The 26,450-nt window shown below is 53.2% G+C and overlaps 10 protein-coding genes across 10 annotated transcripts; 6 read left to right on the plus strand and 4 right to left on the minus strand.

The window, feature by feature from the left end:
• Positions 1-728: 728 nt before the first annotated feature.
• BO83DRAFT_196381 (chitin synthase export chaperone) lies at positions 729-2,418 on the plus strand. Its single transcript, XM_025526599.1, has 7 exons — positions 729-889; positions 967-1,002; positions 1,121-1,217; positions 1,271-1,358; positions 1,415-1,508; positions 1,561-1,894; positions 1,959-2,418. Exons 1-7 carry the CDS (start codon positions 860-862, stop codon positions 2,174-2,176), a joined length of 897 nt encoding a protein of 298 aa, XP_025390972.1. The 5' UTR covers positions 729-859; the 3' UTR covers positions 2,177-2,418.
• Positions 2,419-3,296: 878 nt separating this feature from the next.
• BO83DRAFT_424174 (uncharacterized protein) lies at positions 3,297-3,877 on the minus strand (the record flags this gene model as incomplete). Its single annotated transcript, XM_025535145.1, has 2 exons — positions 3,297-3,783; positions 3,861-3,877. 2 exons carry the CDS (start codon positions 3,875-3,877, stop codon positions 3,297-3,299), a joined length of 504 nt encoding a protein of 167 aa, XP_025390973.1.
• Positions 3,878-4,403: 526 nt separating this feature from the next.
• Positions 4,404-9,620, plus strand: BO83DRAFT_354925 (uncharacterized protein). The gene is made up of 3 exons (XM_025529121.1): positions 4,404-8,986; positions 9,037-9,225; positions 9,279-9,620. The coding sequence occupies exons 1-3, from the start codon at positions 4,676-4,678 to the stop codon at positions 9,432-9,434; spliced, it is 4,656 nt and encodes a 1,551-aa protein (XP_025390974.1). The 5' UTR covers positions 4,404-4,675; the 3' UTR covers positions 9,435-9,620.
• Positions 9,621-9,809: 189 nt separating this feature from the next.
• Positions 9,810-11,468, minus strand: BO83DRAFT_354928 (putative tRNA-specific adenosine-34 deaminase subunit Tad3; the record flags this gene model as incomplete). The annotated part of the gene is made up of 3 exons (XM_025529122.1): positions 9,810-11,193; positions 11,261-11,312; positions 11,372-11,468. 3 exons carry the CDS (start codon positions 11,466-11,468, stop codon positions 9,810-9,812), a joined length of 1,533 nt encoding a protein of 510 aa, XP_025390975.1.
• Positions 11,469-12,018: 550 nt separating this feature from the next.
• phoB (regulatory cyclin phoB) lies at positions 12,019-13,838 on the minus strand. The gene has a single exon (XM_025530543.1). The coding sequence runs from the start codon at positions 13,496-13,498 to the stop codon at positions 12,287-12,289; it is 1,212 nt and encodes a 403-aa protein (XP_025390976.1). The 5' UTR covers positions 13,499-13,838; the 3' UTR covers positions 12,019-12,286.
• Positions 13,839-15,092: 1,254 nt separating this feature from the next.
• BO83DRAFT_196468 (armadillo repeat protein) lies at positions 15,093-18,810 on the plus strand. Its single transcript, XM_025526600.1, has 3 exons — positions 15,093-15,731; positions 15,810-17,515; positions 17,568-18,810. Exons 1-3 carry the CDS (start codon positions 15,431-15,433, stop codon positions 18,558-18,560), a joined length of 3,000 nt encoding a protein of 999 aa, XP_025390977.1. The 5' UTR covers positions 15,093-15,430; the 3' UTR covers positions 18,561-18,810.
• Positions 18,811-19,060: 250 nt separating this feature from the next.
• On the plus strand, positions 19,061-20,157 carry BO83DRAFT_306239 (putative fructosamine-3-kinase; the record flags this gene model as incomplete). The annotated part of the gene is made up of 2 exons (XM_025527287.1): positions 19,061-20,001; positions 20,061-20,157. The coding sequence occupies 2 exons, from the start codon at positions 19,061-19,063 to the stop codon at positions 20,155-20,157; spliced, it is 1,038 nt and encodes a 345-aa protein (XP_025390978.1).
• A 296-nt stretch (positions 20,158-20,453) lies between these two features.
• On the plus strand, positions 20,454-21,592 carry BO83DRAFT_375777 (uncharacterized protein). The gene is made up of 3 exons (XM_025530544.1): positions 20,454-20,579; positions 20,626-20,630; positions 20,705-21,592. Exons 1-3 carry the CDS (start codon positions 20,467-20,469, stop codon positions 21,418-21,420), a joined length of 834 nt encoding a protein of 277 aa, XP_025390979.1. The 5' UTR covers positions 20,454-20,466; the 3' UTR covers positions 21,421-21,592.
• A 372-nt stretch (positions 21,593-21,964) lies between these two features.
• BO83DRAFT_459509 (putative cyclin) lies at positions 21,965-23,544 on the plus strand (the record flags this gene model as incomplete). Its single annotated transcript, XM_025537177.1, has 5 exons — positions 21,965-22,299; positions 22,366-22,447; positions 22,506-22,634; positions 22,687-23,014; positions 23,077-23,544. The coding sequence occupies 5 exons, from the start codon at positions 21,965-21,967 to the stop codon at positions 23,460-23,462; spliced, it is 1,260 nt and encodes a 419-aa protein (XP_025390980.1). The 3' UTR covers positions 23,463-23,544.
• A 1,248-nt stretch (positions 23,545-24,792) lies between these two features.
• Positions 24,793-26,360, minus strand: cds1 (phosphatidate cytidylyltransferase; the record flags this gene model as incomplete). Its single annotated transcript, XM_025527288.1, has 4 exons — positions 24,793-24,828; positions 24,893-25,686; positions 25,747-26,119; positions 26,202-26,360. The coding sequence occupies 4 exons, from the start codon at positions 26,358-26,360 to the stop codon at positions 24,793-24,795; spliced, it is 1,362 nt and encodes a 453-aa protein (XP_025390981.1).
• Between the last annotated feature and the right edge of the window lie 90 nt (positions 26,361-26,450).

Here is a 26,450-nt window from a genome sequence, read left to right on the forward strand (position 1 = left end):
TTTTCGCCCGGACAGCGTGGCTCAGCATCATCATCTTCTTCTTCCCCTCCTCGCTCCGTTGTCTCTCTCTCTCTCTCTCTCTCTCTCTCTCTCTCTCTCTCTCTCTCTCTCTCTCTCTCTCTCTCTCTCTCTCTCTCTCTCTCTCTCTACACTACTCTCATCTCATCTTAATCGATCGTTCATCTTTTCACACAATCTCATCTAGACTTGTGTATGACTTCGTTACTCAACGACGCTGCTTGTTCCCGTCCCCACACATAACTACCACTACACATACCCACCCGGCTCTACAGATCGTCCACCTGCGCCGGTGTTTCGAGATTATCGCTTTCACGATTCTTTGGCTCACGCCCTCGGTCTCCCTCGACTTGCTGATATTGTTTACCCTTCCTTTCCCCTTCGGTTCCTCTTTCGTCTTTCAATCTTCCGATCAATCCGCTCCATCTTTTCCCGCTTTCTTTCAACTGTCCGACTGCACGTCGAATTGTGAACCCGGCCTCTCAGGCCCTCCCCTCCCCCTGGTCTCTCTTCCTTCTCTTCTTTTTCCCTTTCCTTGGGCACCCTGTCTCTCTCACTCTCTGTCCCTGTTGGCCCCATTCTTTCTCCCGTCGTTTCAAGCCAAATTTCCCACCCTGTCAAAAAATTAATTCTTATTGCTCCTTATCACCCGCCTGTGTAATCATAATTGGTGCCCTCTTCTTGTTCCCACATTCCAGATCTGCAGCGGAGCCCATCGTGACCGACGTGGGTCTGCCGAACTCGATCGAATTATTCACCGTCATCACCACCACCACCGTCTGACCACACCTACTCTCCGTGACCTTGGTTGCATGGTGTCGCGCTTCGTGCCTCTTTAGCCATGGGTTCGACACAGTTTGGCAATTTCAACGTGGGTTTGCGATTGATCTATCGCCTGCATCTGCCGGAATATCGAAGAAGCTGACCGTGAATGATCTGCATGTGCAGGACTTTTGTCGAGATTCCACACTGCCCGTCTGCAATGTACGTTTTCCCTTCCCCAATTTACTTTATCCCCAGTTGCCTTTTTTTTTTGTCCCTGTCATCGGCTGTCAATGCTCAATTGATACATTCCATGTGGCTGACCATGTGCTTCCGATAGCTCTTTGTCTCCAACAACCAACCCCCTAATGAGGCGTACGGAGGATGCCCGCTTCACGGTATCGAACTCAGCGATAACCGCTACCTCAGCAATCTGGGTATGGCATACCAGACAGGCTCATGGTGGAATGCTTAGCGCTAATCTCCACAGGCTCGATTCTTCTCGCGTTCATTTCCATTCTAGTATCGCTGTTCCTGCTCTTCAGGTCGGATCGCAAACGGGCGGCAGTCGGAAGGAGGTACGCGACAAATGATTGGACAAGGAATATGGAGGGAAAAGTGCTGATTGGAATAGGGAAATGCAAATATTTCTGCTGGCATTTATCGTCGTTGAAATCTGCGAGATCTTCTCTGTGGGCGGCTTCCCTCTGGATGCAGCAGTGCGCAAGGTTAGTGGTGCGACTCCTCACACGGATTGCCGTGTCTAATCAGCATGCATAGGGCTTCTCCGCTGCACATGTCGCTGCAATCACCGCAACGTGCTGGATTCTTTTTCTAAATGCCGTGGTGGGCTATCAATTCCTCGACGACGGTACCCCGGCCTCAATCGGTCTAATCCTTGCCTCCGCCCTGGTTCTCTTCATCGGTACGGGCTATATCGCCCTGGACACGGCTTTCGATTGGACCGGTGAATTCGCGACAACCGAGGCAAACAACTATCGCAACATTGCCCTCTATGTGCTGTACCAACTCTTTCCTCTCATCTGCCTCGTCGCGTTTTATGTGTTGGAGGCTGTCCTAGTTGTTCGGATCTTGGGCGAAGTTCGACCAATGAGTATGTTCACAAACTATCTCCGGATGATCTTCCTCTGTTGCATCTGACTCTAACCTGTCGATAGTCTACTTGACTGCTGCCGCCCTGTTATTCGCCATCGGACAAATCTTTGAATACGTGATCAGCGTTCACCTCTGCCACGCCTCCGGCAGCAAGATCAACGGCGCATTGTTCGAGACACTATTCACTCTTTTGGCAGTTGTTACGGTATGGAGCTTCTGGAGCAGCATTACCGAAGACGATTGGCCTATGCCGATAACAACTGGAGGTACATACCATTAGAGCACTCCGTGCGGAAAGCTCCCTGTCCCCATTAATACTCCCCTCCATTTCCTCCTCATGTCCGACTTGTTTATATTACTTCTCTACGATCCTTGCACATCGGTGCTTCGATACCCGCCCTTTGCTCTTCGCATACTCGACGCGTCCACGGAGTTTACGACGGGCTATGTTCTCGCCATCTTTTGTGATACCTTTTACGTTTTATGATGTTTTTTGATGCGACGTGGTGTGGTTTTATGCTTTGACTATGACTTGATTCTATCTATTGTGGGATGTGATCTACTTGCCCTGTTGACGAGTGTGTGATCCCAGCCGGTACCTACCTATCTTTGGTCTTAATTCTTGCTTCCAGCTAGATACCTATTTGCATTGTAATTAGTACGATGACGTTACTTTCCTTACCAACATCTGCAGCAGACTATGGATTCGCGCTCGATATATCACCAGTACTATAATATGACCTCGAGTGCAGAGACCGGTGATAATGATACTACTATCTATACCCCAAGAATTGCTACCGTACTCCCACAACTACCTACATGGCAGCATGAGCATTAAAGATGATTACTATATGTATCGCGTTATCAACGACAATCCGTTTCAGCACAAGATAGGACAAGGATTGAAGAAGATAGTTATGTACATAAAAGCCCCGCAGGTTACACCGGAGAATTTTTCCCACGAACCCACTCCATACCAGGTCTTTCTTCAAGGAGGACATATATAGTATGCATCATGTATGCAGCTAGCTGCAAGTCCACCGCGATTACTCTATGTTTATATCGACGTCCATCTCGACTGCGGACTTGAACAGTAGGAGAACAGGAGAGAGAGGGTGCAGAGGAGAGAAGAGATGGGGGGAGGTGGTAATGTGAGAGTGAGAGTGAGAGTGAGAAGATATACACAACATGCGAATGCCGATCTCTTTCAACAAAGAAGAAACAAGACAAGACAAGACAAGACAATGAAATGAAATGAAGGGCAAGGGCAAAGTGAGAAGAGAACCACAGAGACTAAACCATATAAATCTAAATCCCTCCATATCACCCACTACCTCCATCCCCTCTCCCTTTTCCCTCACCCAATAGAGTATATAAATATAAGCGAACAACCCCCTAAATTACAACCTCACCTTAACATCCACACACGGCAACGTCCACTCCCTCTTCCCCAAAAGACTCCTCAACCACTCAAGCCCAATACCCGTCCACTCATCATGCGCGGAAGTCGTCGTCGTCGTCCCCGTCGACGCCGCCGTGGCTAACGTTCCATTCAGGGCGAGTCTGCGTTGCGCTTCTTTGACGACGGCGCCGGCGAGGGCCTTGGTGGTGCTGTTGACGGTTTCGAAGACGTAGCTGGCGAGGGTTTCGTTGACGGATGATGATGCGGTATCTAATGTGGTGGTGGTGGTGGAGTAGCGCGGAGAGAACCAGTCACCGCGGAGATCGAAGAAACATTTGTCGGACCAGTGACAGGAGGAGATGAAGAGGATGAGGAGGAGCGCGGAGCAGTAGATGCAGGGTCGGTGGAGGATGTAGGTTAGGGTCACGAAGGAGATGATGAAGAGGGGAGAGGCGTTTGTTGGGATGAAGAGGAGGGGGAGCCAGCTATATTTTGTTTGATTTAGTATATATGATTTTGGAGAGATCGGTATGGATGGGTTAGGTTGGCTTGCTTTGCTTACCTCCGGAGACAGAACATGGTGCTGGTTTGGGTTTTGGGGGGTTTGTCGGTGGTCGTTTGGGATAGTGGTTGGTGAGGGTAGGTAGGTATTTGGACGGAATTGCGGCAATGATGTCGATCGGTGATAAAGTGGTTTTGGTTTGGTTTGGTTTGGTTTGGTTGAGTGACGGTGACAGTGACAAGTGACAGTAAGAGTAGTAAGAGATGGTGGCGAGGGAAATGTAAGGGAAGGGTACCGGTAAGGTTGTCCGAGGTACCTCACTTCCGAGGATTGACAGTTAATTGGTGAGGTGTGAATCTGAATTGTGAGTGAAACTGATGTCGGTGAATTATATGACTCGATTATAATAATTAGTACTAATCATGATAGTTTTTATGGTTCGTGGTTCTTTTCTTTTCCTTTTCCTTCATCCTTTTCCCATACATACCATACCTGACCATACAAAGCATCAGCCACACCGCCTGCCAAATTCATTAGCCACAAAAACCTCTCCGCCGTTCATTTCTTCCGCTTCTCGCTTCGACTCGCTCTTCGCCGAGCTTTCTCTTCTCTCTTCCTCTTTTCCCTTTCTTCCTTCCCTTCTCCCTTTTCTCCCCCTTCGTTGTGTACTATAGTCAGTCCGTCCTTTTGGTCTTCTTGCTTGTTCTGCTTGCATTCCTTTTTTCTTTCTCCTTCGCGAGTCTGCCTGCTCCTTTTTCTCGCGTTCTCTTTCCTTTGCCTCGCTTGTTGTCTCTCGAAAGAGAGCTTCTTCGCACGACCTTTGGAGCTTGAATTTCGTTTGGAGGTCGCCTCTTCCACCCCGGCGAGCGACAGAAATGTCCACCCCCAATGATCTTCAGGCCCTTCTGGCCAGCATCAGGCCGCGTCCCTCGCCATCGGGCACCCCTGCTCATGATGCTCCCATGCAGCAACAACAGCAGCAGCAGCACCCCGGCCAGTACCAGCCTGCTTACCGCCAGCAACAGCAGCAGTTCCAGCCGCCCTATGACGGCCAGAGCTACCCTCACCCTCAACACCTTCACCACCACGGCTACCGTCATCCATCCGTCTCGTCGAATATCCATAGCCCGTCGCCCGTTAATACTCCGCCTCATCATGGCTCGGATATCCTTAGTCCCAACGTTTCCACTCCGCGTGCGGACATTTATCCCCAGCAGCAGCCGCAGCGGCAGCCGCATCATCAGCCCTTGCCGCAAAACCCCGACCGTGCTGTCAACCTGTTGAACCTCCTCAAGTTCAACCAGCCTCCGGCTGCTCCTGCTCAGCAACAGCAGCCGCCGCCTGCGGTGATGGCTGGGATCGATCAGCCCAAATACCCCGAGGCGCGTGCTGCTGCTCCGGAAGAGGCTTCGTCGGGCCATGCGAGGAACATCTCTGCGTCCGACCTTGTCGCGTCGCTCTTTGGACAGGGTCAGTCCACTGCTCCACCTGTTAGACCGGCGGGTACTCACCCTGGTCAGCTTGGGGCTGCGGCTGCGAGTCCCGGTGTGGCGGAGAGCTCCTCTTCTGCTGCTCCGACCGCAGAGAATACTCAGGAGATGTTGCTCCGTCTGCTGAACCGCCCCAAGCCCGCTCAGGACGTGTCGGAGGGACCTGTGAGACCTGTCTCTCAGTCTCCATCTACTGTCTCTCCCATCAAGTCGCCCGTGCCGGAGGCAGAGTTGAGAAACATCCTGCAGCCATCTGGTCCGGTTGTCGGAGACTCGGCTGCCCGTCCGGAGGAGCCTCTGTCTGGGAAACTGGACAAGCCTTCTGGAAAGGAATCGATGTTTACTTACGTCAATCCATTCGAGCAGCTGGCTGCCGCCTCCCCTCGAGTCAAGTCTCCTCAGCCTAAGTCTCGGAGTGAGAGTCCAGCCGTGGAAATCATGACGAACAAGAAGGTCAGCATTGTCACCAAGGCTGAGAACGCGCCGGCGCCCAACTCCGTGGAGTCCACCGAGGATAAACGCGCCGCATCGCCCGCTCTGGCCGAGGAGCAGAAGGAAGCTGTTACGCAAGTGGTTGACAAGCTCGTGGAGGAAATCAGCCGTGAGGTGGATACTGCTGCTTCCAAGTCTGCGGAGCAGCAGGTGTCTCAGATCGCGTCAGCTCAGGAAGAGAGCGCTCAGGCAGTTATTTCGTCTGTTGCTTCTCACCTGCGCGAGACGGCGGCTGAGGCGAAGGAGGACACTGAACCTGTCAACAACAAGACCGACAAGGAAGAAACTGAAGGCACCGCCCCGTCCGCTGCTGCGAAGGAGACTTCTCAGAGTGGCAGCGGCGATGCGCTGGCCGACAGCTGGGAGAGCGCGGAGGACAGCGCTGAGAAGGAGGAAGAGCGTGTCGTCTCCGTGCATAACTTCCCTCTGAAGCCCTTCATCTCCATCATCGTCAAGGCCCACACTGGGAAACTTGCAACTCTGCGGGATGACGGCATCATGGACATCGCTCGGCTTAAGAAGGACTTCGATCAGCTTGATCGCTCTTTGACGTCCGCTACTTCCGACTACATCGTCTATGCATTGGCAAAGAATGGAGGCATGCGTATCATTCGCCAGGACGACGGAAGTGACAAGCAAGTGTTCCGCTCCGCTCGTGACCGCGTGTTCAACGTTGCTGTCTGTACTTCGCAGGCGGTAACTGGCCGCAGCACCGAGGAGCAGGCGCTCCTTGGTATTGGCGTGAGCGGTGCAGTCTACTGGGCCTTGATCTCGCGCGCCGATAAGGATCTTTTCGAACTGGACGCTCTCGAGAGCGAGAGCCTCATTTTCCCACCTTTCCCGGCCTCGGACGAGAACACTTCGGGCGGCCAGCTGAAAACGCGGGCCAAACGGAGCTCTCGCCATCCTGGTTTCTTTGCCATTGGCCGCGGAAAGAACATCTACGTTGTTTCGCCACAGGCTGCTATGAACCCTAGCTATGGTGTCGCAGGCCCCCAACGCGTCGTCAACACTGAGAAGTTCTTCAAGGAGCGTGCTCTGAAAATCTCGACCGGCAAGGCCGGCAAGGACTTCATGTTTAGCGACGACGACACTGTCATTGCCTCTCTGGACAAGACCGGCCGACTGCGCTTTTGGGACATCCGGGAGGCGATTAGCAATCCTGCCTTCTTTACCGCTGGGCCTGGCCCGGCTGAGGTACGAGTTCCATTGAACACTTTCGTTACTGGTTCCCCTACCGAGAAGTCGTGGCCCACTTCGGTGCTCTTTATCGACAAGCTGCGTCCCTATGTCAAGTCGATGGCGCTTCGTTACGTGCTGGTGGGTCTTAAGCAGAACCACACCCTGCAGCTCTGGGATATTGGGCTGGGCAAGGCTGTGCAGGAGCTCAAGTTCCCCCATGAGAACGAGTCGGACGCCATCTGCAGTGTCGCCTACCACCCGGCATCCGGCATCATTGTCGTCGGACATCCCACCCGGAACTCCATCTATTTCGTCCACCTGTCCGCCCCCAGGTACAACCTGCAGGCTATGTCGCAGGCTTCTTTCATCAAGCGCTCGGGTGAGAAGGATAGCAGCCTGCCCAAGCCGGAGTCTACCGCATGCATGAGCGGCATTCGCGAGATCTCCTTCGCTTCCAAGGGACAGCTGCGCAGCTTGGACCTTCTCCCGGTTACTAAGAGCGCTGGCGACGAGAACGGCTTGTTCGAACTCTACGTTATGCACTCCCGCGGAGTGACGTGCTTGAACATTAAGAAAGAAGACTTGGGATGGACCTCGGACAACAAGATTATTCGCCCTGTCAATGCGTTGGAAGAGGGCCTCATCGACATCGCTGAACTGCAGACCTTCCCCACATATGTAGCAGACGAGCCTTCGGTCAACGGTGATTCTGCCCCTACTCCTACCAAGCCCGCAGTCAAGGAGATCGCCAAGAAGATCACTGAGATGAACACTGAGGCTGCCGCTGCTCCTGCCGCCGCCGGTCCTAGCACTCTGCGTACTCAGTCGCCCACCAAGCTGGTGACAAGAAAGCCTGCCCAAGAACAGCCAGAGCCTGTCACTACTGCTACCAGCACCGACAAGGCTGATAAAAAGAAGAAGAAGAAGAGTGCTGCGACTGCCACCCCAACGGGTGAGCCATCCGTCAAGGGCAAGGAGCCTGCAACTGGAACTGAGCCCATCACTGGTGACTTTGTTGCCTCTATTCAGACTCCTGCGAGTGCTGAACAACCCAACGGCGATGCACAGAAGGCATCTCTTACGCCTACCCCCGTCTCGGCTTCTGCTCCCTCGGCGCCCTCTGGAGCTGGCCTGGTGGCTGTTGACTCTGCGGCTGTTCTGAGTAAGCATCTGGAAGCCTTGCAGAGTGCTGTGTCATCCGAATTCAGCAAGAGCCTTGGCCGTGAGGTAGACGGGCTGTATCAACGCTTCGATGAAGAGCGCCGTAGCTGGGATGCGGCCTCGGCAGCCAAGCAGGATCAAGTCCTGCGTTTGGTCTCTAGCACCCTGTCTGACAATGTGGAGAAGAATCTGGCTCGCATCGTGTCGAGCAACATTCAGACCGAGGTTGTGCCTGCTTTGAGCGACATCACTACCGCTGCTGTCAGTAAGCAACTCAACACCGTTATTTCTCAGCAGATCGGAGGTGTTGTTCCCCGTGAACTGCGCCAGGCCCTCCCTGAAGCCGTCACTCGCGCCGTCCAGCACCCCGATTTGATGAGAGTCTTGTCGGATGCTGTGGGCCAGAAGCTGGCTAGCCAGGTAGAGAACGAGGTCTCCAAGGCTGTTCACAACACCGTTGCCCCGGCTATCCGGAACGTTGCTGCGCAGTCTGCGGAGAAGGTTGCCAGCTCCATGGAGAAGCAGATGCAAGCCCAGGCAAGACAGTTCGAGCTGCAGCGTCAGAATGACGCCGCCAAGATTGACCAGCTCACTTCCCTCGTGCGAGAACTCTCTGAGACTGTTTCTTCCATGGCGACGGCACAGACCCAGCTCCAGGGCGAAGTTTTGCGACTTAATCGTGCCCTGGCCTCCCCGGTGGCCCAGCCGGAACCAGTGCAGCAGCAACAGCAACAGCAGCAGCAGCAGCCGCCGCAGCCTGTCGCGCCCGCGGTTACTGACACGAGAACTCCTGAGCGAGTTGAATTGGAAGAAATTGCTGAACTGATCAACGCGGGTCGGTTCGAAGAGGGTTCAGTCAAGGTGCGTCTTTATTCATGAAAATGTTACGGACTTTGCTAATTGTGATGTAGTGGCTCCAATCCTCCCAGCAGGCCGACCTGTTCGACAACCTGTTTGTGCGCCTGAATCCCTCCTACCTGACCAGTCTTTCGCCTATTGTCAGTCTGTCTGTGGGCGTTGCCGTGACTTCGTCGCTACAGACCAACATCATGCAGCGTTTGACATGGCTGGAAGTGGTCCTGCAAACGGTCAACCCGATGGTATGTTTAATCACCTGATCTTAACGTTTGCATCGGTACTAACAAGACACCAGGACCCGGATATTCGCGAGCTTGTGCCTAGAATCATGGACATCCTCAGCCAACGGCTCGAGGCGCTGTACATGTCTGTTGCCGAAACCTCGCCTCATGACCCCATCATTCGCAAGATTGCGCCTCTGTCGCGCCGTGCCCGGCTTCTGCGGGGATGAATCGGAAAAGAAGAAGTTGCAGAACAAAAATGGTCTACGTCCTGGTCTTTGATGAAATAATGCCTGGATGAGTAAACGCGGAAATGTCTAGCCGCCGCTTGCTTGCATATGAGATGCGAATAGTTGGTTGGTTTTATGGAACCAGTCATTGATCTGATAATATCTTAGCTTAATATTATGAATGACGAGGTTAGCATGATGCTTTTTGTAAATGATATGTAGACGTAGCCTTCTCAAATGCTTTTTAGTATTCATTGGACACGACCTGGTAGTTATACTAACACTACTACACCCACCCACACAACGCCCCTTTCATGACGCCTATACCATATGCATCTATACCCATCCATACCTATACCTACCCACATCATAAAATCAAGCATGAAACGCCACCCCCAACTCAGCATTCCCCCCCTCTGCACTCCCCTGCTCCTCCACAAACTCAAACCCCAACGCCCGCCAATTCAGCTCCTTCCGCCAATGCAACCCATAATACTCCCTTTCCACTGACCCATCACCATCTTCACCCTTCCTCTCAGCAACATCCTCATTCTTATCCTCATCCTCACCCTGACCTTCCTCCACAGGAACAGCCCCAACCACCGGCTCCGACGCCAACCCACCCGAGACCATCCTCCCAGACCGAGGAAACACCACAGCCCGAAAGCGCGAGAGCAACAGACCCATACTGCAGCAGATGCACGGCTCATGGGTCAGATATACGTCTAGATCAGTGCAGAGGTATCCCCCCTGAGAGCGGGGGCGGATGCGCGATGTTGATGTCAATGTTGATGCTTGTATCTCAGTGTGGGTGTGGATAGGCTGTGCGGAGGTTTCTGTAGTCTTTTGGTATTTCTCCGGTGGGGGGATGGGGGTAGATTCTTTTGAGTCAAACTCGCGTTCGGGTTCGGTTGGTTGTGTACTAGCAGCAGCGGTAGTGTCAACGTCTGACTTAGATAGGAAGTATCTCTCCATGTCGGTAAGACAGGGCCGGTTTGTAGCTGATGAGCCTGGGCGGTCTTCGCGACGTTTACTGGCGATGAGGTCCACGGCGCGCATTAGGGCGTGGAGTTCGGGCCCGCCTTCGTGGTCTGGGGAATAGGTTGTTGCAATTTGGTTCGGAGGGTGGGGGGGTTCTGTGTCCGTGGCTGCGCGCGAGTATCGGCCGTCGCCGGCTACTGCCACGACGGCGTCGGACCAGTGAATTCCATCATCGTTGTCATTGTTGTTGTCGGTTGCTGCTTCTGCTTCGAGGTCTGGGTCCACGACGACGGCGCCGACACGGCGGCCTAGACCGGATCGCTCTGCCTCGTCTGCGACCCTTTGCGCTAGAGCGAGGTACCGGCCTGCTTTGGGCTGGATGGAGTCGCGCGCGCGCGCGAGGATGTGTGGTGGCGGGGCGATCATGGCGCGCGGTGCGGCGGGGTTATAGACGACTGGCCACATGCTTTTGGACCATGCGTCGGCTTGGACGGGGGTGAGGGGTGGTTGGAGGGGGATGCGGATGGTGTGGAAGGTGAGGGGGCTGCTGTTCTCCCCTTCAGTAGGGTTTGGGGGCGCGAACGGCGATAGAGCATCTTGGAGGGACTCGATGTCAGGAAGAGGAGGGGAAATGAGTACGAAGATGGTTTGCGCCGGCGAGGATCCCTCGCGCAGGAGAAGGGGACGGAGGTGTTCGGGGATTTGGTTGTGTTTTGCGAAGCGGCGGAGGTGGCTGAGTGGTTGGGAGGAGTCGCGGGGGAAGCGGGAGTCCAGGACTCTGTGTGGTTGGAGAGGGAGGTGTGAGCTGTGAAGGGGTGAGGTGTGTTTGGGAGTGGAGAGCTCACTTGATCACTTTGGAGGCACATTTGACGTTGACTTCCGCGACGTAGGCGTCGGCTGGGGGTTGTTGTTAGATGCGTGTAAGGTCATTGTGGGGTAGTTTGGGCATGGCGCACCGTAGTCTTCGCGGGGACGTGTTTCTTGGACGGTCCGGATTGCGGTGACTTGACCCTCGAGGGGCTTGATGCCGCGAAGAAGCTCCTCGACGTCCATTGAGTTTGGTGGTTGATCTCGCGGGGGAGACGGCTTTTATGGCGGGGTTGCGGGTGGAGGAGGGGCAGGTAAACGATGGGAAGGAAGAAGTGAGGATGGCCGATGTGTCCGGTCACGGCATTCTTTCAATGTGGATACTCAATTTGGCGGAATTAACTGCACCGTATGGGTCGAGATGGGACAGCGGCAAGATGAAGCTGAATAACTTTCTGTCTGGATGCACGGGATTGCAGACCCTGTGCCCTAGGACCTAAGCCCTAGCAGAGAAGATGGATTGGGACTAGAGGAGTAGGATCAGACGTCATGTCATGTTTCTTCACGGGTAAGCAAATACAGCCTGCACTGTCTTTTTCGATGACGCCTAAACCACTCGGGGTAACGGAGCGGGCCCAGCGATGGGTCGAGTGGGTGGAACATTAGTGGGCCAATCGATCCCTCTATCGTCCGAGAAAAGTGAAATATATCATGTATTGTGAATGCTGTACAGGGTGTGTATACGAGTAAAAACCAGACACGACACTAAAACGTAAAAAAATTCAAAAGAAATAAAAACGGGAAAACAGTAAATCAAACAACACCAGCCATAAAGGATATCGATCGCTCCCCGCCATCATAATATGCAGAAACAACATCAACTCCATGTCCGTGTATGTGTGATATGTACTGGTACAAACACGTCGTCTTCCCACAAACTCTCCAGATAGTAGTAGTAATCCATAGCTTGCGCCATCCAAGCCCAGAAATATATGCAATCGATCTAAATCTTCATGCGTGGCTCGCAAGCACCTCAAATGTCGACGTCGGAGAAAAGAAAAGGATCAACTGTCACGTCCGATCGCATACCCATCACATCGCTCGACCAAGCTCTTGTAGTAGTCTACAAGCACTTCGGGTTCGGGCACGATGCGCCACTCTACGCGGAACAGGAACTCCAACTCAAGCAGAGCTAGCTCGGTCATGGTGATACCACCCACCCGAGCGTAGGTTTTGTTGGTCCAAAAGCTGTCGCTTAGACCCTTGCTAGCTACCGTGGCGCTCGCAATGAGGAACCGATGGATCGTCAGACTGGAAACGGTGAAGGCGGGGTATAGAGCACAGAGCCGATCAATGTAGTACACCATGCTCAGAAGGATCGGAGGGGACAGCGTAGCATGGGTGGTGAGTCGCTGGAGGTAGTCATGCACCGAAATTCGCGGCGGCGACCGCGAGTGGAAGCGAGTCAAGCGACCTTGATTCAGAGGGATCTTGTCGTTGAACCGGATCAGCTCCATCAACATGCTCGAGATCAACACAACAATATCCCGGGGATCCGCCAGCTCGTACCGCTCCGGCAGCAACTTGACTGCCGGAACGTCCGGTCGCATTCGTTTCGTCTGAGAGCCCTCGAGGTCAGCGTGAGCTAGACCCGCCGCTCGCTCACCACCGACCGGAGGGTCGTTCGGGCTGTTACGTTTGTTGGACCCGGAGCCAGCGCTGTTGGGGACCGGCATTGGGGGAGTCGACGTAGATTGGGCACCTGAGGCGGGAACGGAGGCTGCAGGTACGGCCGGGACAGACACGTTATTGGCAGGACGATCCTGAGCAGGGCGCATGGGATTGGAGGCGGGAATGGCGGCGTCAGCAGGCGGATGAGACGTGGTGCTACTTCCGCCCCCAGAGGAGGTCAGCCCGGCGGACATGCGACCGCGAGGGATATCCCCTGAGGGCCCGGGAGGGGATGAGCCAACGGTATGCCGGTTTAGGGCCGATCGAAGTTCTTCGATGGCCACCCGAGAGGATTGCGGGTCGAAACGAGAGTTGGAAGATGCAGCTGCAGAAGAAGCGTGCCCGGCGGGCTCATAATGCTGACGCGCAGGCTGTCGTGGATATGAAGAGTAGGAAGAAGAAGAAGAAGGTTGGGAGTGAGGGGACGGATGAGGTTGCGACTGAGAATGGGGAAGGGGATGAGAATGGGAATGATGAGTGGTAGTGGTGGAAGGGGAGGGGGATGGTCGCAGGGCGGCGGACGGAGAGGGCGACGAAACTAGCATTTCCGCCCAACGAGGCCACCACGTGGGCGCACGACTGAACGACGTGCAACGGAGCTGGCAGACGCTGCGAAACCTTGTGCTGCTGCGAGGGGTGAAGGTGGCGTGCACAGACGCATCGTGATCTGCGGGGGAGAGAAAGGGAGAGGAGCGAAAATATTCAGCTCTTCAAGGGATGGAAGGAGGCTGAAAGGCGGGGAGAGAGAGAGGAAGAGAAGAGGGAAAAGGGAGAGGAGAAGGGAAAGAAAGTGGAGGAGGTTTGAGATCAGAAGAGGTAAAAAAAGTACTAGTAGAGAGCAAGGAACTCCGACGAGCGAGAAATCATATACTAACAATGACGCCGATCCAGCAGAGAGAGGGGGGTTTTCATTGGGAAAATTTCTCTTCAAACCGGCCCGTGTAAGTTTGACAGTAACTAAAAGTGAGTAAAGTCAGTATGGGGCAGTACGAGGACGGTTTGATACGCAGGGAACAAAGCAGGGAATCCCGCCCTGCGTGGCCCCATTCACCAATAGGAGTCGCCGCTGGTCGGTCTAATCTCGGTTTAGTGTCTGCCGTATTATGACTACCCTGTTTTTGACGCATCTCGGCAAAAGATCCAAATTACTACTTTGTACTTCGGACTCGCTCTTTTGCTGGTTCGTATTAGGAGATAGATACTCCATTGGGTACAGTGCAGCCATGAATTGGGAAGGCGGAGTCTTTTTGACACTCCCCGGAAGATCTTATATGACATATATGGAGCACTGCGTAGAGCTACCCAGAAGTGCCTGCTCTGTATTTTACTACAGTGTGTGTGTATACTACTACTAGTAGTCCCGTATAGATAGTAACTTGGCGTCAGGTGATGGTGACACAGACCTATCAAACTATCGGTTCAGGGGAGCAAACGAGGCGAGGAGCTGCATCCCTTTTGGTCTATAGGCCAAGAAGCTTCTCTCCTGTCCTTCCGAGTTTCAGGGAGATCCTTTTTCTACATTCATCTGCCGGTCAGTTGTTAAGATCATGCGATACTGCGTATTAATCTATCCCCATCGCCCGCACCTCGGTTCACTACTAGTAACAACTACTCCAACTCCTCTCCAACTCCGCGAGAAACCCCCAAACAGCAGCTTCTACTTAGTGACACCATTGCTTTCCTTCTTCCCCATTATTGAAAGCCATAGTTCATCATGCATATCTCCTTACGGTTCATAATTGATTGCATCCCTTGTTCGGCAGTCGGGGCACGACCCCAATACCATGGGATACATGGGTTACTACAGTAGTAGTACTACCTCTTGAGACTTGAGGCTGCCCCCAATACTGATAGGGCTGAATCACATGATGGCCCTGCTGTGTCCGGCGATATATGACTCAGCACTGTCAGCTTACTACGCAACCGCAACCATCAGGTGACATCACCTGACGGCTCCGGCCGAAAGCGGTAAGAGGCAATGGCTCCCCCGGGCAGCAGGACCAAAGTATCACCACTAAGTCAACGTCCAGAAGCTCCCCCCAATCTCCCCCAGTCCAGCTCAAACCCCAGATCCCTTGGTCGCGGATCTCGTTTCTATCTATTATCACTCTGCTTCATTCCGTACATAGCCTGTACTGTTTGTTATTACTCTGTCATATTTGCTAGACCTTCTCGGAATCTCATTTCCTTTCCTTGTGGTACTAATCTGGTACTTTCACCACTCATTCCTTTTGCAACGCCATTACAATTCACAATTGCTTAACCATCGCCTCCGGCCAGCTGGCGATACGCACGCAACCTTCCCTCTAGTCAAACACATCCTCGAATCTTTTATCCTCCCTATCCCCCCATACATTGGCCTATTTATTCTCTCTTTTATTCCATACCGACAATTTCCACGCGACCAGCTTGACCCTCTTAATTCTCCGACGTAATCCATTCAAGATCCCTCCCGCGGGAGGCGGCGATTGCGCACTATGACTCGCGCCTCGGCCCCTCCACTCCTACTACAACTACAGAATGCAGAAACGTTGTCTGCCCAGGCAGCTGCCCTACGAAGCCTGAAGAACGAGACAATTGGTCATGACCAGCGCAAAGAGTCCTGGGTTCGGTGGGGGATTCTTCCCGTGTTAGCCAATATCCTGGCCGCCCGGCAGTCTCCCGGAAAAGGCACAGCTTCCGCGGAGCTCAATGGGGGATCCAAGCTCCGCTATCCTACATCGGAGGAAGATGAAGCTTGCCTTCAAGCAGTCATTATTTTGGGGAGTTTAGCACAAGGTATATAAACTCACGCTCTGGTCAATCGGGTACTTTACACGTACTCTTATCTCGGCACGGGAACTGATGATCGAGCAGGCGGTGCGGCCTTCCTTTCCCCCATTTTCGCCAGCGGTGTTCTCCCGGCCCTTCTGTCCATCCTCTCTGCGCCGGGGTGTCCCTCATTCTTCGTTCTGCCGATTCTCCGAACCCTCAATAACGTGGCGGATCGACTGCCGCTCCAGAGTCAACAGCTATCGAGCAAGGACACCCGCTTGGCCGATCTGCTCTTCTCCAATGATCACATTGGCTGCTTAGCCCGTATCCTCGGCCAGGAGTATGAAAGCCATCACGATCAAGCCGCCATTGAACTTACTGCATCTCTGGTTGGTAAATTATGCACGGAGGAAATTCATAAGGCCATCCTGGCGGAGTGCGGGGTTTTAGACGCCTTGGCCGTGAAGGTGGCTTCTTTCATCGTTGCCCAGGGCTTCGTGCTCCCCGGTGCGGAAGCACATGTGCAGGATACAGGTGCTCTCGGTTCTCTGCCAGCCCCTGCACCAGCAGGAGCTAAACTGGCACCAATTCTTCGCGCCGTTACGGTCATAATCGAGCATTCCAAGTGGCGCGCAGAGCACTTTCTCTCATCGCCCGGTATACTTACTGTGTTTCCCAGGCAGCTCCCCGAGTTTGCTCCCACAGACATCAAGAAGGGACCATGGGGCTCAACTTACTTTTCTGGTTCCGCCGTTCCCCGCCATGCAGGCGCAAGTCCCTTGGAGCACCTTTTGCCATCGGTTCCTTTGTCGCAGAGCAAGTCACCGGCGAACACTCCCAACTTTCCGCCTTTAGGCCATCAGGGTACCACGCACCGCCGACACAGCCAATCGTATTCTACGCCGATGTCCGCTTACGATCCTCCAACCTCTGAAGACGAGGAAAATCCCATTATTCCATGGCTCCTGTATATTGTCCGTGCGGAAGGTGGTATGGTTCGATTGATGGCGGCTCGTCTTGTGACCGTACTTTTTCGCTTGGGGCTAACTAAGAAGCGTCGGGTCTCGATGCTGTGCTACCTGCTAATACCGATCTTGATTCGGATGCTTGATAAGGACTACGAAATGAACGGCGATGATGGAGTACAATACGGGGGCTTGATCCCTTCAACCGAACGTCTTCGTGAAGAGGCCCCGTTTGTGCTGGCTACCCTAGTGATCGATGATTTCGAGCTGCAAAGGCATGCAGTCGATGGCAATGCCATCAAACGACTCTCTCAACTGCTCAAAGAAACATACAACCCAGTCCAGGATGTCACTCGTCCCATGTGGCATGCCGATGCTGAAGAAAATATCGATAGTCCCCCGGACACATTGCCCGCAGAGTGCCGCCTGGGTTCCCTGGGCTTCTCTCCTGTTCACTGCCATATCATGCGATACCGGGAGAATATTCTCAAGGCTCTAGCAGCTCTAGTCCCTTTCAAGGACGAGTATCGCAAGGCTGTCTGTGAGAACGGCGTGGTACCGTACATTATCGACTCACTGAAGCCGTGTTCGGACGACCAATCGGCGGACCCGTCAGGTCCTAAGAATACCGCTTCGCATGGCAACCCGACTTCAACCCTATTAGCTGCTTGCGGTGCCGCGCGGATGCTGACGCGCTCTGTCAGTGTTCTGAGGACGAGTATGATCGATGCCGGGGTGGCGACGCCTCTCTTTGTCTTGATTAAGCACCCCAATATTGAGGTGCAAATCGCTGCGACACAGGTGATATGTAACTTAGCCTTGGATTTCAGTCCAATGAAAGAAGTAGGTTTCTGCCATCCTTCTGCCACATGAGAGAATGCGCTAACAGGTCTAGGCGATCATTACCGCCGACGTTCTCCCCACCCTTTGTGAGCACGCACACTCTCCGAACACCAAGCTTCGCATTGAGTCGCTATGGGCGTTGAAGCATGTAGCATATAATTCCACCAACGACGTCAAGGTGAGAATTATTGATGGCCTGAGCCCCGCCTATATCCGGCAGATTATCACCCAAGATCCGACCAACGCATTGGCCAAACGAGGAATGGATGAGGAGATGGACAACGGTTCCAACGTGGGGATGGGCCGAGCCAACTCAGCAGGGGAGCAGGTAGACCTACTCAACCCGGTTGATAACGCTGCTGGGCAAGATGAGGACATGAAGATGGCAGACACAATGCCCCCGTCCAAGATGAGCCTGGATATGTTCCTTCCGGATGCCACGAGACGGCGCAAGTTGGCATTGCACGGTAATCTCGACCAGACAACCCAGGCCCGGCAGGATGATATTGCAGTACAAGAACAGACCTTCGACCTGTTGCGCAATATCATCTGCGGGCCAGGCGCAGCCGAAATGATTGATCATTTGTTCAAGGTGATAGGACAAGACTTGATTTTGGATGCGTTGGCGGATAAGCTCCGGCCCCGGTCGATCCAACTTCCCCACCGGGGGGAGTCGTCAGCGCACCGGCCTTTGAGTGTTCCTACAGAAATTCTGGTGTCAGTTACCTTTGTCATGATCCATCTCGCTGCGGGCCTTCCGTGGCACCGCCAGCTTCTGGTGTCACATCGGGACTTGCTACGCTACTTAATGGGGTATTTCAATCATACCCATCGTGAAGTCCGCACCAATTGTGTGTGGGTGGTGATTAACCTTACATACAAGGATGATGCGAGTGAGGAGGAAGGGTGTCGAGAACGGGCGTTCCGGCTGCGAGCGATGGGAGTCATGGATCGGCTGTCCAGTCTTGGGGATGATCCCGATCTGGACGTGCGGGAACGCACACGGACGGCCCAGGATCTGGTCAATCACTTGACGCACACATAGTGAAGAAAAAAAAGATTATTCATGTTAGGCTAGCCATGCATTCGGGTGCCTGGATTCTGCGGACTATTTGGACTGGATAAGTGGAAACCCAGACAATCTGGGAGGCGTTCGAGGGGTCGTTGTGTACAAAGCGTTGGTTTACTCACGTAGACGGTGCTTGACCTGCACCAGGAGACTCATCCATTCCTACCGTGTGAATTCTGCTCGTGGCGCTTTGGGCCCTCTTCTTTCCTATGACATTTTATCCTCCCATCATCCACAGTGAAAATGAGCAATCCTCAACCTCAGGCATCCACAGCGGGTTATCTTATCGATAAGATAAGGTCCCCAGCGACGTCATCGGAAGGCCTGCCGCTGAAATCGTTTCCGGCCAATCTTCGCTGCTGTTTGTTTTCGTCCTGGTTTCCCCTTCTTTTCCGTGGTCCCCCTCTTTGTTCTCCTCTCTGTTCCTGACTTTGACCCTTGTTCCATCTTCAGTCGCGTGTGTGTTGATTGAGACGATGGCCCCCGTGCCTGCCACGCTGCTGCGTGCCCTCTCCATCCCTGACCCCGCCAAAGCCAGCCTGTCCACCGCCGGTCTGGGGTCGGGCTTCACAAACACTGGTGCAATACGAGCCACAGTTCCCCGCTCCGATGGCTCAGGGGAGGAGGAACGTCGCTACTTTGTCAAGACCTCTCCGAATGGAGAGGCTGCAGAGGAGATGTTCCGTGGGGAGTACGAATCACTCAATGCGATCGCGACGTCCGTGCCCGGTTTCTGTCCCCGAGCACTCGCCTGGGGCCCGCTGGAGGAAAGCGCTGGGACAAGCTTCTTCCTAGCGACTGAGTTTTTGGAATTAGGAGGAGGTGGCCGTCGAGGTCGAGGAGATACATTAGCCCAGCGATTAGGCAAATTACATTCGACGCCAGCGCCCCCCGACCCTGCAACGGGACGACGTCGATTCGGATTCCCTGTTCCGACCTTCTGCGGGGACACCAAGCAGCCCAACCGCTTCTGCGACTCGTGGGCGGACTTCTATGCCAATGAACGGCTGCTCACCATCCTCGAGTCATCGGAAACGCGGAATGGTCGTGATGCTGGCTTGCGGGATCTGGTGGAGCGGACGGCGCGGACAGTGGTCCCTGCGTTGCTGCGGGACGGACACTTAGGCTACGAGAGGGACGGGAATGGACAGGGCATTATACCTGTCGTTGTCCATGGGGATTTGTGGAGTGGGAATGCAGATCGCGGTCATATTGTAGGTAGCGGTCGCAAGGATGACGAGGAGGTCGGCGATGTGGTCTACGATCCGTCGGCATGCTACGCACACAGCGAGTATGAATTGGGGATAATGAGAATGTTTGGCGGCTTTGGATCGGCTTTCTTCACAGCTTATCACAAGATAGTACCGAAAACCGAGCCAGTGGAGGAATATGAGGACCGCGTGCGATTGTACGAGCTGTGAGTTGTCCTCCTGGCTTTCGGTTTAGAACCGCGAGAAAGAAGCTAACCAAACACAGATACCATCATCTGAACCACCATGCGATCTTTGGAGCCGGATACCGATCGGGCGCTGTATCTATTATGCAGAAGTTGCTGAGGAAATATGGAGATTAATGTTTGACCCGGACAGAGTAGCTGCTATTGAGCTCGTTTCTAGAATGCCTTGAGATGCCATCTACGTTGATTGTTCTCTGCTCGTTGAAGGCGACATTCATGCTGGTATCACAATTGAGCTATTCGCTATTCCAATCTTTAGTAGATTACCATTATCAACTACTTCACTATAAGCATATCTGTCCCTTACCGCATGCGGGGTTGTGATGCCATCAATTAATAAGCCCATGACACCATCCCTTGAGTATAAATAAACAGCCCCTGCCGCCCACCGGATCATCCCATCGTCAATTCCACATCCATCTCACAATGCCCGTCCCCGACGCAGACGTTCACCCCGAAGCTACCGGTGCAGCTAAAGCACTAGTCGACCGACACCAAGCCGAGCAGCCATTGAAGCTGTATGCCGGCTGGTTCTGTCCGTAAGTCCCCCCACCAAAGTACACCATTTCGGGACTTTACTAATACCTTCGCAGCTTCGGTATACCTCTCAACCCTCATCATACCTTCTCACTATCGCATTCGTAATCAACTAATCAATTTTCAGTCCAACGTGTTTGGCTTGTCCTCGAAGAAAAGCAAATTCCCTACCAGTACATTGAGATAAACCCCTACCACAAGGAACCCTCCTTCCTCGCCCTCAACCCACGAGGCCTCGTCCCCACCATCTCCGTGCCCGACCCCTCAACCAACACCTCCAAACCTCTCTATGAATCCACCGTCATCCTCGAATACCTCGAAGAAGCATACCCAAACCACCGGCCCCTGCTCCCCTCGGACCCCTACCAGCGCGCACGTTCCCGTATCTGGATTGACTACGTCACCTCGCGCATCATTCCCACCCTGCATCGCTTCCTCCAGTACCAGCCCTCGACGCGCGGAATTGAGGGTCTGAACCAAGCCCGTCAGGAGTTTCTCTCCACCTTGAAGGAATGGGCTAAGGAGATCGACTCCACGGGCCCGTATTTCTGGGGCTCGGAGGTGTCGCTCCCGGATCTGGTGCTCGCGCCGTGGGCGTTCCGGCTTTGGGTGTTTGATGAGTTCAAGGGCGGTTTAGGGATTCCGAAGCCTGGGGAGGGAGGGGAGGATGAAGAGGCTTGGGGAAAGTGGAGGAAGTGGTTGGAGGCTGTGGAGGGACGGAGGAGTTCGAAGGAGACGACGAGTGAGGCGGTCCATTATCTGCCCATCTATAAAAGGTATGCGGATGATAAGGCGCAGAGTTGGTTGGCGAGGGCAACGAGAGAGGGGAAGGGGGTTCCATGATTGATGATCAATGATTCGATGAGTATATGAGATGATAGATCCATACTATGTTGTGCTATTGAACTCAGTATAGTCTCAACAACCTACATACAGACTACATAGTCTGCTACTACTCATGTGAGCTTCTAGAGGGAATTACTAGAGGTATTCCGGGTACTCAGTTGGTCTAGGCTACATCCGACAAGGAAATCAATTAGTTCTATCAAATCTCCTTCAGACATGGATCCCAAATTAGCCTGCGCTAGCCATACAGTATTAGTTTGAAGCAAATAGGATTGGTATTGATAGTAGGCAGAGATACTTCAATACCACTCCTAGGCGAACAGAAAAGCTAAGTGTGGGTCACTAAACTAGAAGCTCCAGATTGTAACCATCGCTAGTAATTAGTACCCACCACTGATATCTGCTAGATTGAGAGCAATTTGTTTGAATTACAATAATGTCGAGATGTTCACTGTTATGCAACTACACCGGTTAGTCATCATACCATACCGAATCTCGTAATGTATGTATTGTAATTCATCTTTGAAAATGCGCCCGTCACATGACTAGCCGGCCAATGGCCGTCGTCGGCTCCATCAGCATCAAGAAGCATCCCATCAATTCCATCCCAACCAGAGCTTCCCTGTCCAGCCATCGCTCATATATCAATATCCCCAGCATGGCTCCCGACAAGAAGGATGAAGCATCCTCCCCGGATGCTGCCATTCCCGACCCGCCGCCCATCCACCCGTCCTTCATCCAGGTAGCCAAGCCGTACATCTTCGAGCAGACCATTCAGCGATGTATTGCCGCGATGGGAGTCAATCCACTGCGCGAAGAATCCCTTCGCTTGCAAGGCGTGACCTGGATCGACAATGTCCGCCGCGTACTCTACCTGTAGGTGCTCATGCACCCGGATTCTCCACTGTCCCCAAAGCTCAAAATAGCTAACCAGGTAGTTAGCCCGATCCGCACTTTCAACACGGCTGTGGTGTACTACCACAAGTTCCGACTCGTTCATCCTGACAACGAGTATAATTATATGGTACATCCCATTCATGTCCGATGTTGTATCACTGAACGTATTGTTGACTTTGATCCAGGACGCCGCTGCAGCTGCGCTCTTCACTGCCTGCAAGATCGAGGACACGTTGAAGCGGTCCCGGGAGATTGTTTGCGCTGCATACAATCTCAAGCTGCCGCCGCAGGAGCATATGGCTCCTGATAATCCGGTATGCTGGGTAAATTTGACCTCTCTCATAAGGTGCATGCTAATAAAGGCAGGTCTTCGAAGCACACGCCAGGGGCATCATCGGCCTGGAGAGACTGATGCTAGAGGCATCCGGCTTCGACTTCCGGACCCGTCATCCGCAAAAGACTCTTATCAAGCTCGCCCGACAGTATGGACTGACGTCGCAATCGGAGGTCTCCAACCTGGCGTATCGCATTTCGCAGGACCTTTATCGCACGTACGCGCCCATCAAGCAAACGACCTCCACCATGGCCTTCACCTGTTTGGAATTGGCGGGGCGGTTACTTGACCAGCGAATTGAGGCCGTGGAGCAAGGCGTTGACTATGCGAACTGGAAGACGAGTCGCGAGGAAGTAATGGGTGAGACTGAACAGCCTTACACCGTCCCCTGCACTGAAGCTCAAGGCTAACCCAATTCAAAGAAACCCTCTTCGACCTCCTAGAACTGTACACCCACAACCGCGGACACACCACCGTCGGTCCCCATTTCCCAGCGGATCGCTTCCTCACCGTCCGCATTCCACTAAACAATGAAGCCGAGTCTCAGAAACTTCCCCGGTACACGAACTGGGTTCCGGAACCTCGCGAGAGCAAGGCCACGAACGGCGACAAAGCGACCAAGGACGCCACCGCTAAACTGCACCCCCTCACTCCTGTTGCCGCTAATGGCGACCGTCCCAGGGCGACTGAGAAGGGCCGCGACGGCGCCGTGCGCTTCATGCTGGATCCGGAGTGTGCTGATGCCGAGAAATCCCACGTAGCCGCGTACTTTAAAGTCGAGATGGAAGAGTACGAGGTTGAGGAGTGAATTGGTTCAGACACACACTCTCTCGATTTTTCATATATCAGATGATGAATATTGGGTTGCGTTCCAGCTGCAAGGAACGTACATCGCTCTGCATGTGTTACTAACGCAATACATCCTGCATAGAGGCCCGTCTCGTGTGAGCAGGCGGGGTGAATCACCGAGCATGGTCGTTACCCAACGGATCTCACCCAGGAGAGCGAGCACACCCGCGCTCTGCTCAGTCGTTGATCGAGTGATGGATGGCCCTCGGACAGATATCTTCAAGCGACAAGGCCGGAATGTGACTCTTAATGAGCGAGCCCACTGGTGGGTACTCGTGCGCCGTGTGCCGACTTATTGAGTACGGGAGACACCCAGACAGGCCATCAAGTTCCTGGTTGATCCGTGGGGTTCAATTGGAATTGATGACGGAGGGTCACGAGGAGGATGGAACCAGTCCATGAGAATATGACCGCACATATATAGAAGTGCCTCAATAACATAACACATCGCATAGATAAAAGACAGTGAGGAATATACTGGATGCAATGTATATTACTATCTATCTATACGGTCAAACTTCTATTGTTATATGTAGTGCAAGTGCAGTCTGAGTAGCTGAGACGTGCGTATCAGTAGCTAGTTAAGCTGATCAGCAGGCGGGTAAATGTTGAGATTATAACTTAGATATAACATGACGGTGACACAGTACGAGCTGAGGTTGTCGTTGACGCAATTTCCTGTGTTATGTCTTGTTTCTTACACTATTACTTCATTTCTTATCACAAAACAAGAGCATATCAGGAGAAGAATACAGCAATCGGAAAGGACTTAAACGAAGAGAGAGAGAGATGGAGGACAGGAATAAAGAAGATAAGATGACTGTAACTACCATAGTATGTGTCATGCCATGTCAAAGTCATGTTGCAGGGTTCGGTATTTCGTATCCGCGCTTCCCTGCTGCATTCCAACCCTCACCCTCCATTGTTCTCACCTATGCCTGATTCCTGCTTCCCCCCTTTATCGCCCTTTTGAGAAAAAACAATGTATACACCAATGAACAACAACCCCCAATGCAAGAGCAAGGAATAGTTAATATAAGTAGCGAAAGCGTGACAAATACATGCATGCATGCAGGGTGCTGCACATTTCCAAAAGAAAGAGCCTCCCGGTGCTGTCCTCACGAGTGAGCCCGGGAGGCTAGAAGACGTGATTAGAAAGGTGTATAGATGGGACATAGCTCATTTTTTTTTACCCTCAACAGCAACTATAGAGAGAGAAAGAGAAGGATAGGATTTTCGTCACGGAGATCCGTCGGATCAAGGGTGGGTCGATTCATCATACCTCCACTTTAACGGCGGAGCTCGGTGTTGATACAATCAAGGATCTGCAAGTAGGGGAAATGAGTTAGTTATGATTCAAAACGCAGGCCGGGTATAAGGCTGGCTTACTGTTTCAGAGACAGTACCCTGGTTGTACAGGTACTTGCTCAGGCCCCGGACGACCTCGAGCTGCTCCTCGACCGTCAGGCCGTTGATGGCAGCTTCAATTACATCTCCGACGCTCGCCTTGAACACCGCGATGAAGCTGTGGTAGTACATGTACGAGAAGAAGCCCATGATGAACTGGCAGTCCATGCGGTCAGTAATGCCACCGTGACCCGGGATCGACTCGCCGAAGTCCTTGATCTTGAAGGTACGCTTAAGACCAGAGGCGAAGAAGCCGCCAAAGGGAGCAATGAGGGAAGCGAAGGTGGCGAAAATCAGAATGTGGAACTGGATGGGCTCGATATGGAAGGTCTTGTGCATGCCGGTCCACTCCGGGACATGGTAAGGCTGAGGCACGAAGGCCGGGTTGGGCGAGCATTGAAGACCCGTCAAGACGTTGGCACCCAGATCATTGACGGGGCAGATGAAGTACTTGTAGCGCATCAGGATGTTGGTCATGAAGTAGCCGAAGATGATGGTGCATATCCACGCGCCAAGGAAGCCTTCGACTGTCTTCTTGGGGGACAGTTGGATAAGCTGAGTGCGACCAAAGGTGATACCACAGACGTAGGCAAAGATATCGTTCGTGATGACGAGAGAGGCGGGAAGGAAGAACCAGATCATGCCCTCGAGGATGTTGTTCATGACAAAGTGGGCCTGGACGACGATCAGGTAGAGCGCCATATGCGTCCACGCGAACTGGGTGAACTGGAACCGGTACTGTCCTTTCTGCAGGGACGCGACGAAGAAGACGAAGCCTAGGAGTACCTGTCAGCAAGACAATAGGCGAGAATGTACGCGGGAAGTAATAAACTGACCCATAACATAAAGAGTGAAGCTAATGAAGCGGTGGTGAGTAGCCAGAGGCAGCAGCACCCGGTCCACCAGAAGCACATGCTTGAAGTAGTAGATGACGCTCTCTCCGTATAAGAAGTACATGGTTGTAGCCAGGAAGTACCAATTCAGCGACTTGGTGAAGCGAAGGTTTTTCTCCTTACTGGGCACGTTGGCAATGGCGATAACCTCCTTGAACGAGATGATCTGGACCGCGGTAACGATGCCGATGATGTAAATGTGGCCGGAAAACATGGCCACGAAGAAGCCGAAAATCATCACAAAGGTCCATATCGTACGTGTAATAAAGGTCTGTTTCTTCTTTTCGTAATCGGACAACTGGGGTTTCTCGGATTTCTGGATGTCATGTCAGCTTTTGTCTAACAGGTTTTAAACAGCTTCACGGGGGGTTCCGGGAAGCTCGCAGTAGCTCTCTCACCTCCTCGGGAATAGTGGCAGGCGCGGTGACGCTGCCATCTTTGGCCGGGCTACCGGGGTCGGAGAGGACATCGCTGGCATCTGAGATGCTCAAGCGGCGACCTTCAGAGGAGTTGGACATCCGACGTGGGAACCTAACGTTCCGACGCGATTTGGACATGACGGAAAGTTATGTACAGGGGAGCAGGGGAGAGCGACGGAGCACGGCGGCTTCTCGAGTCGTATGGCTGCGGGGAGAGTAATCAAGCTC

Source organism: Aspergillus eucalypticola (assembly GCF_003184535.1).
Source record: "Aspergillus eucalypticola CBS 122712 chromosome Unknown BO83scaffold_5, whole genome shotgun sequence".
NCBI lineage: Eukaryota > Fungi > Ascomycota > Eurotiomycetes > Eurotiales > Aspergillaceae > Aspergillus > Aspergillus eucalypticola.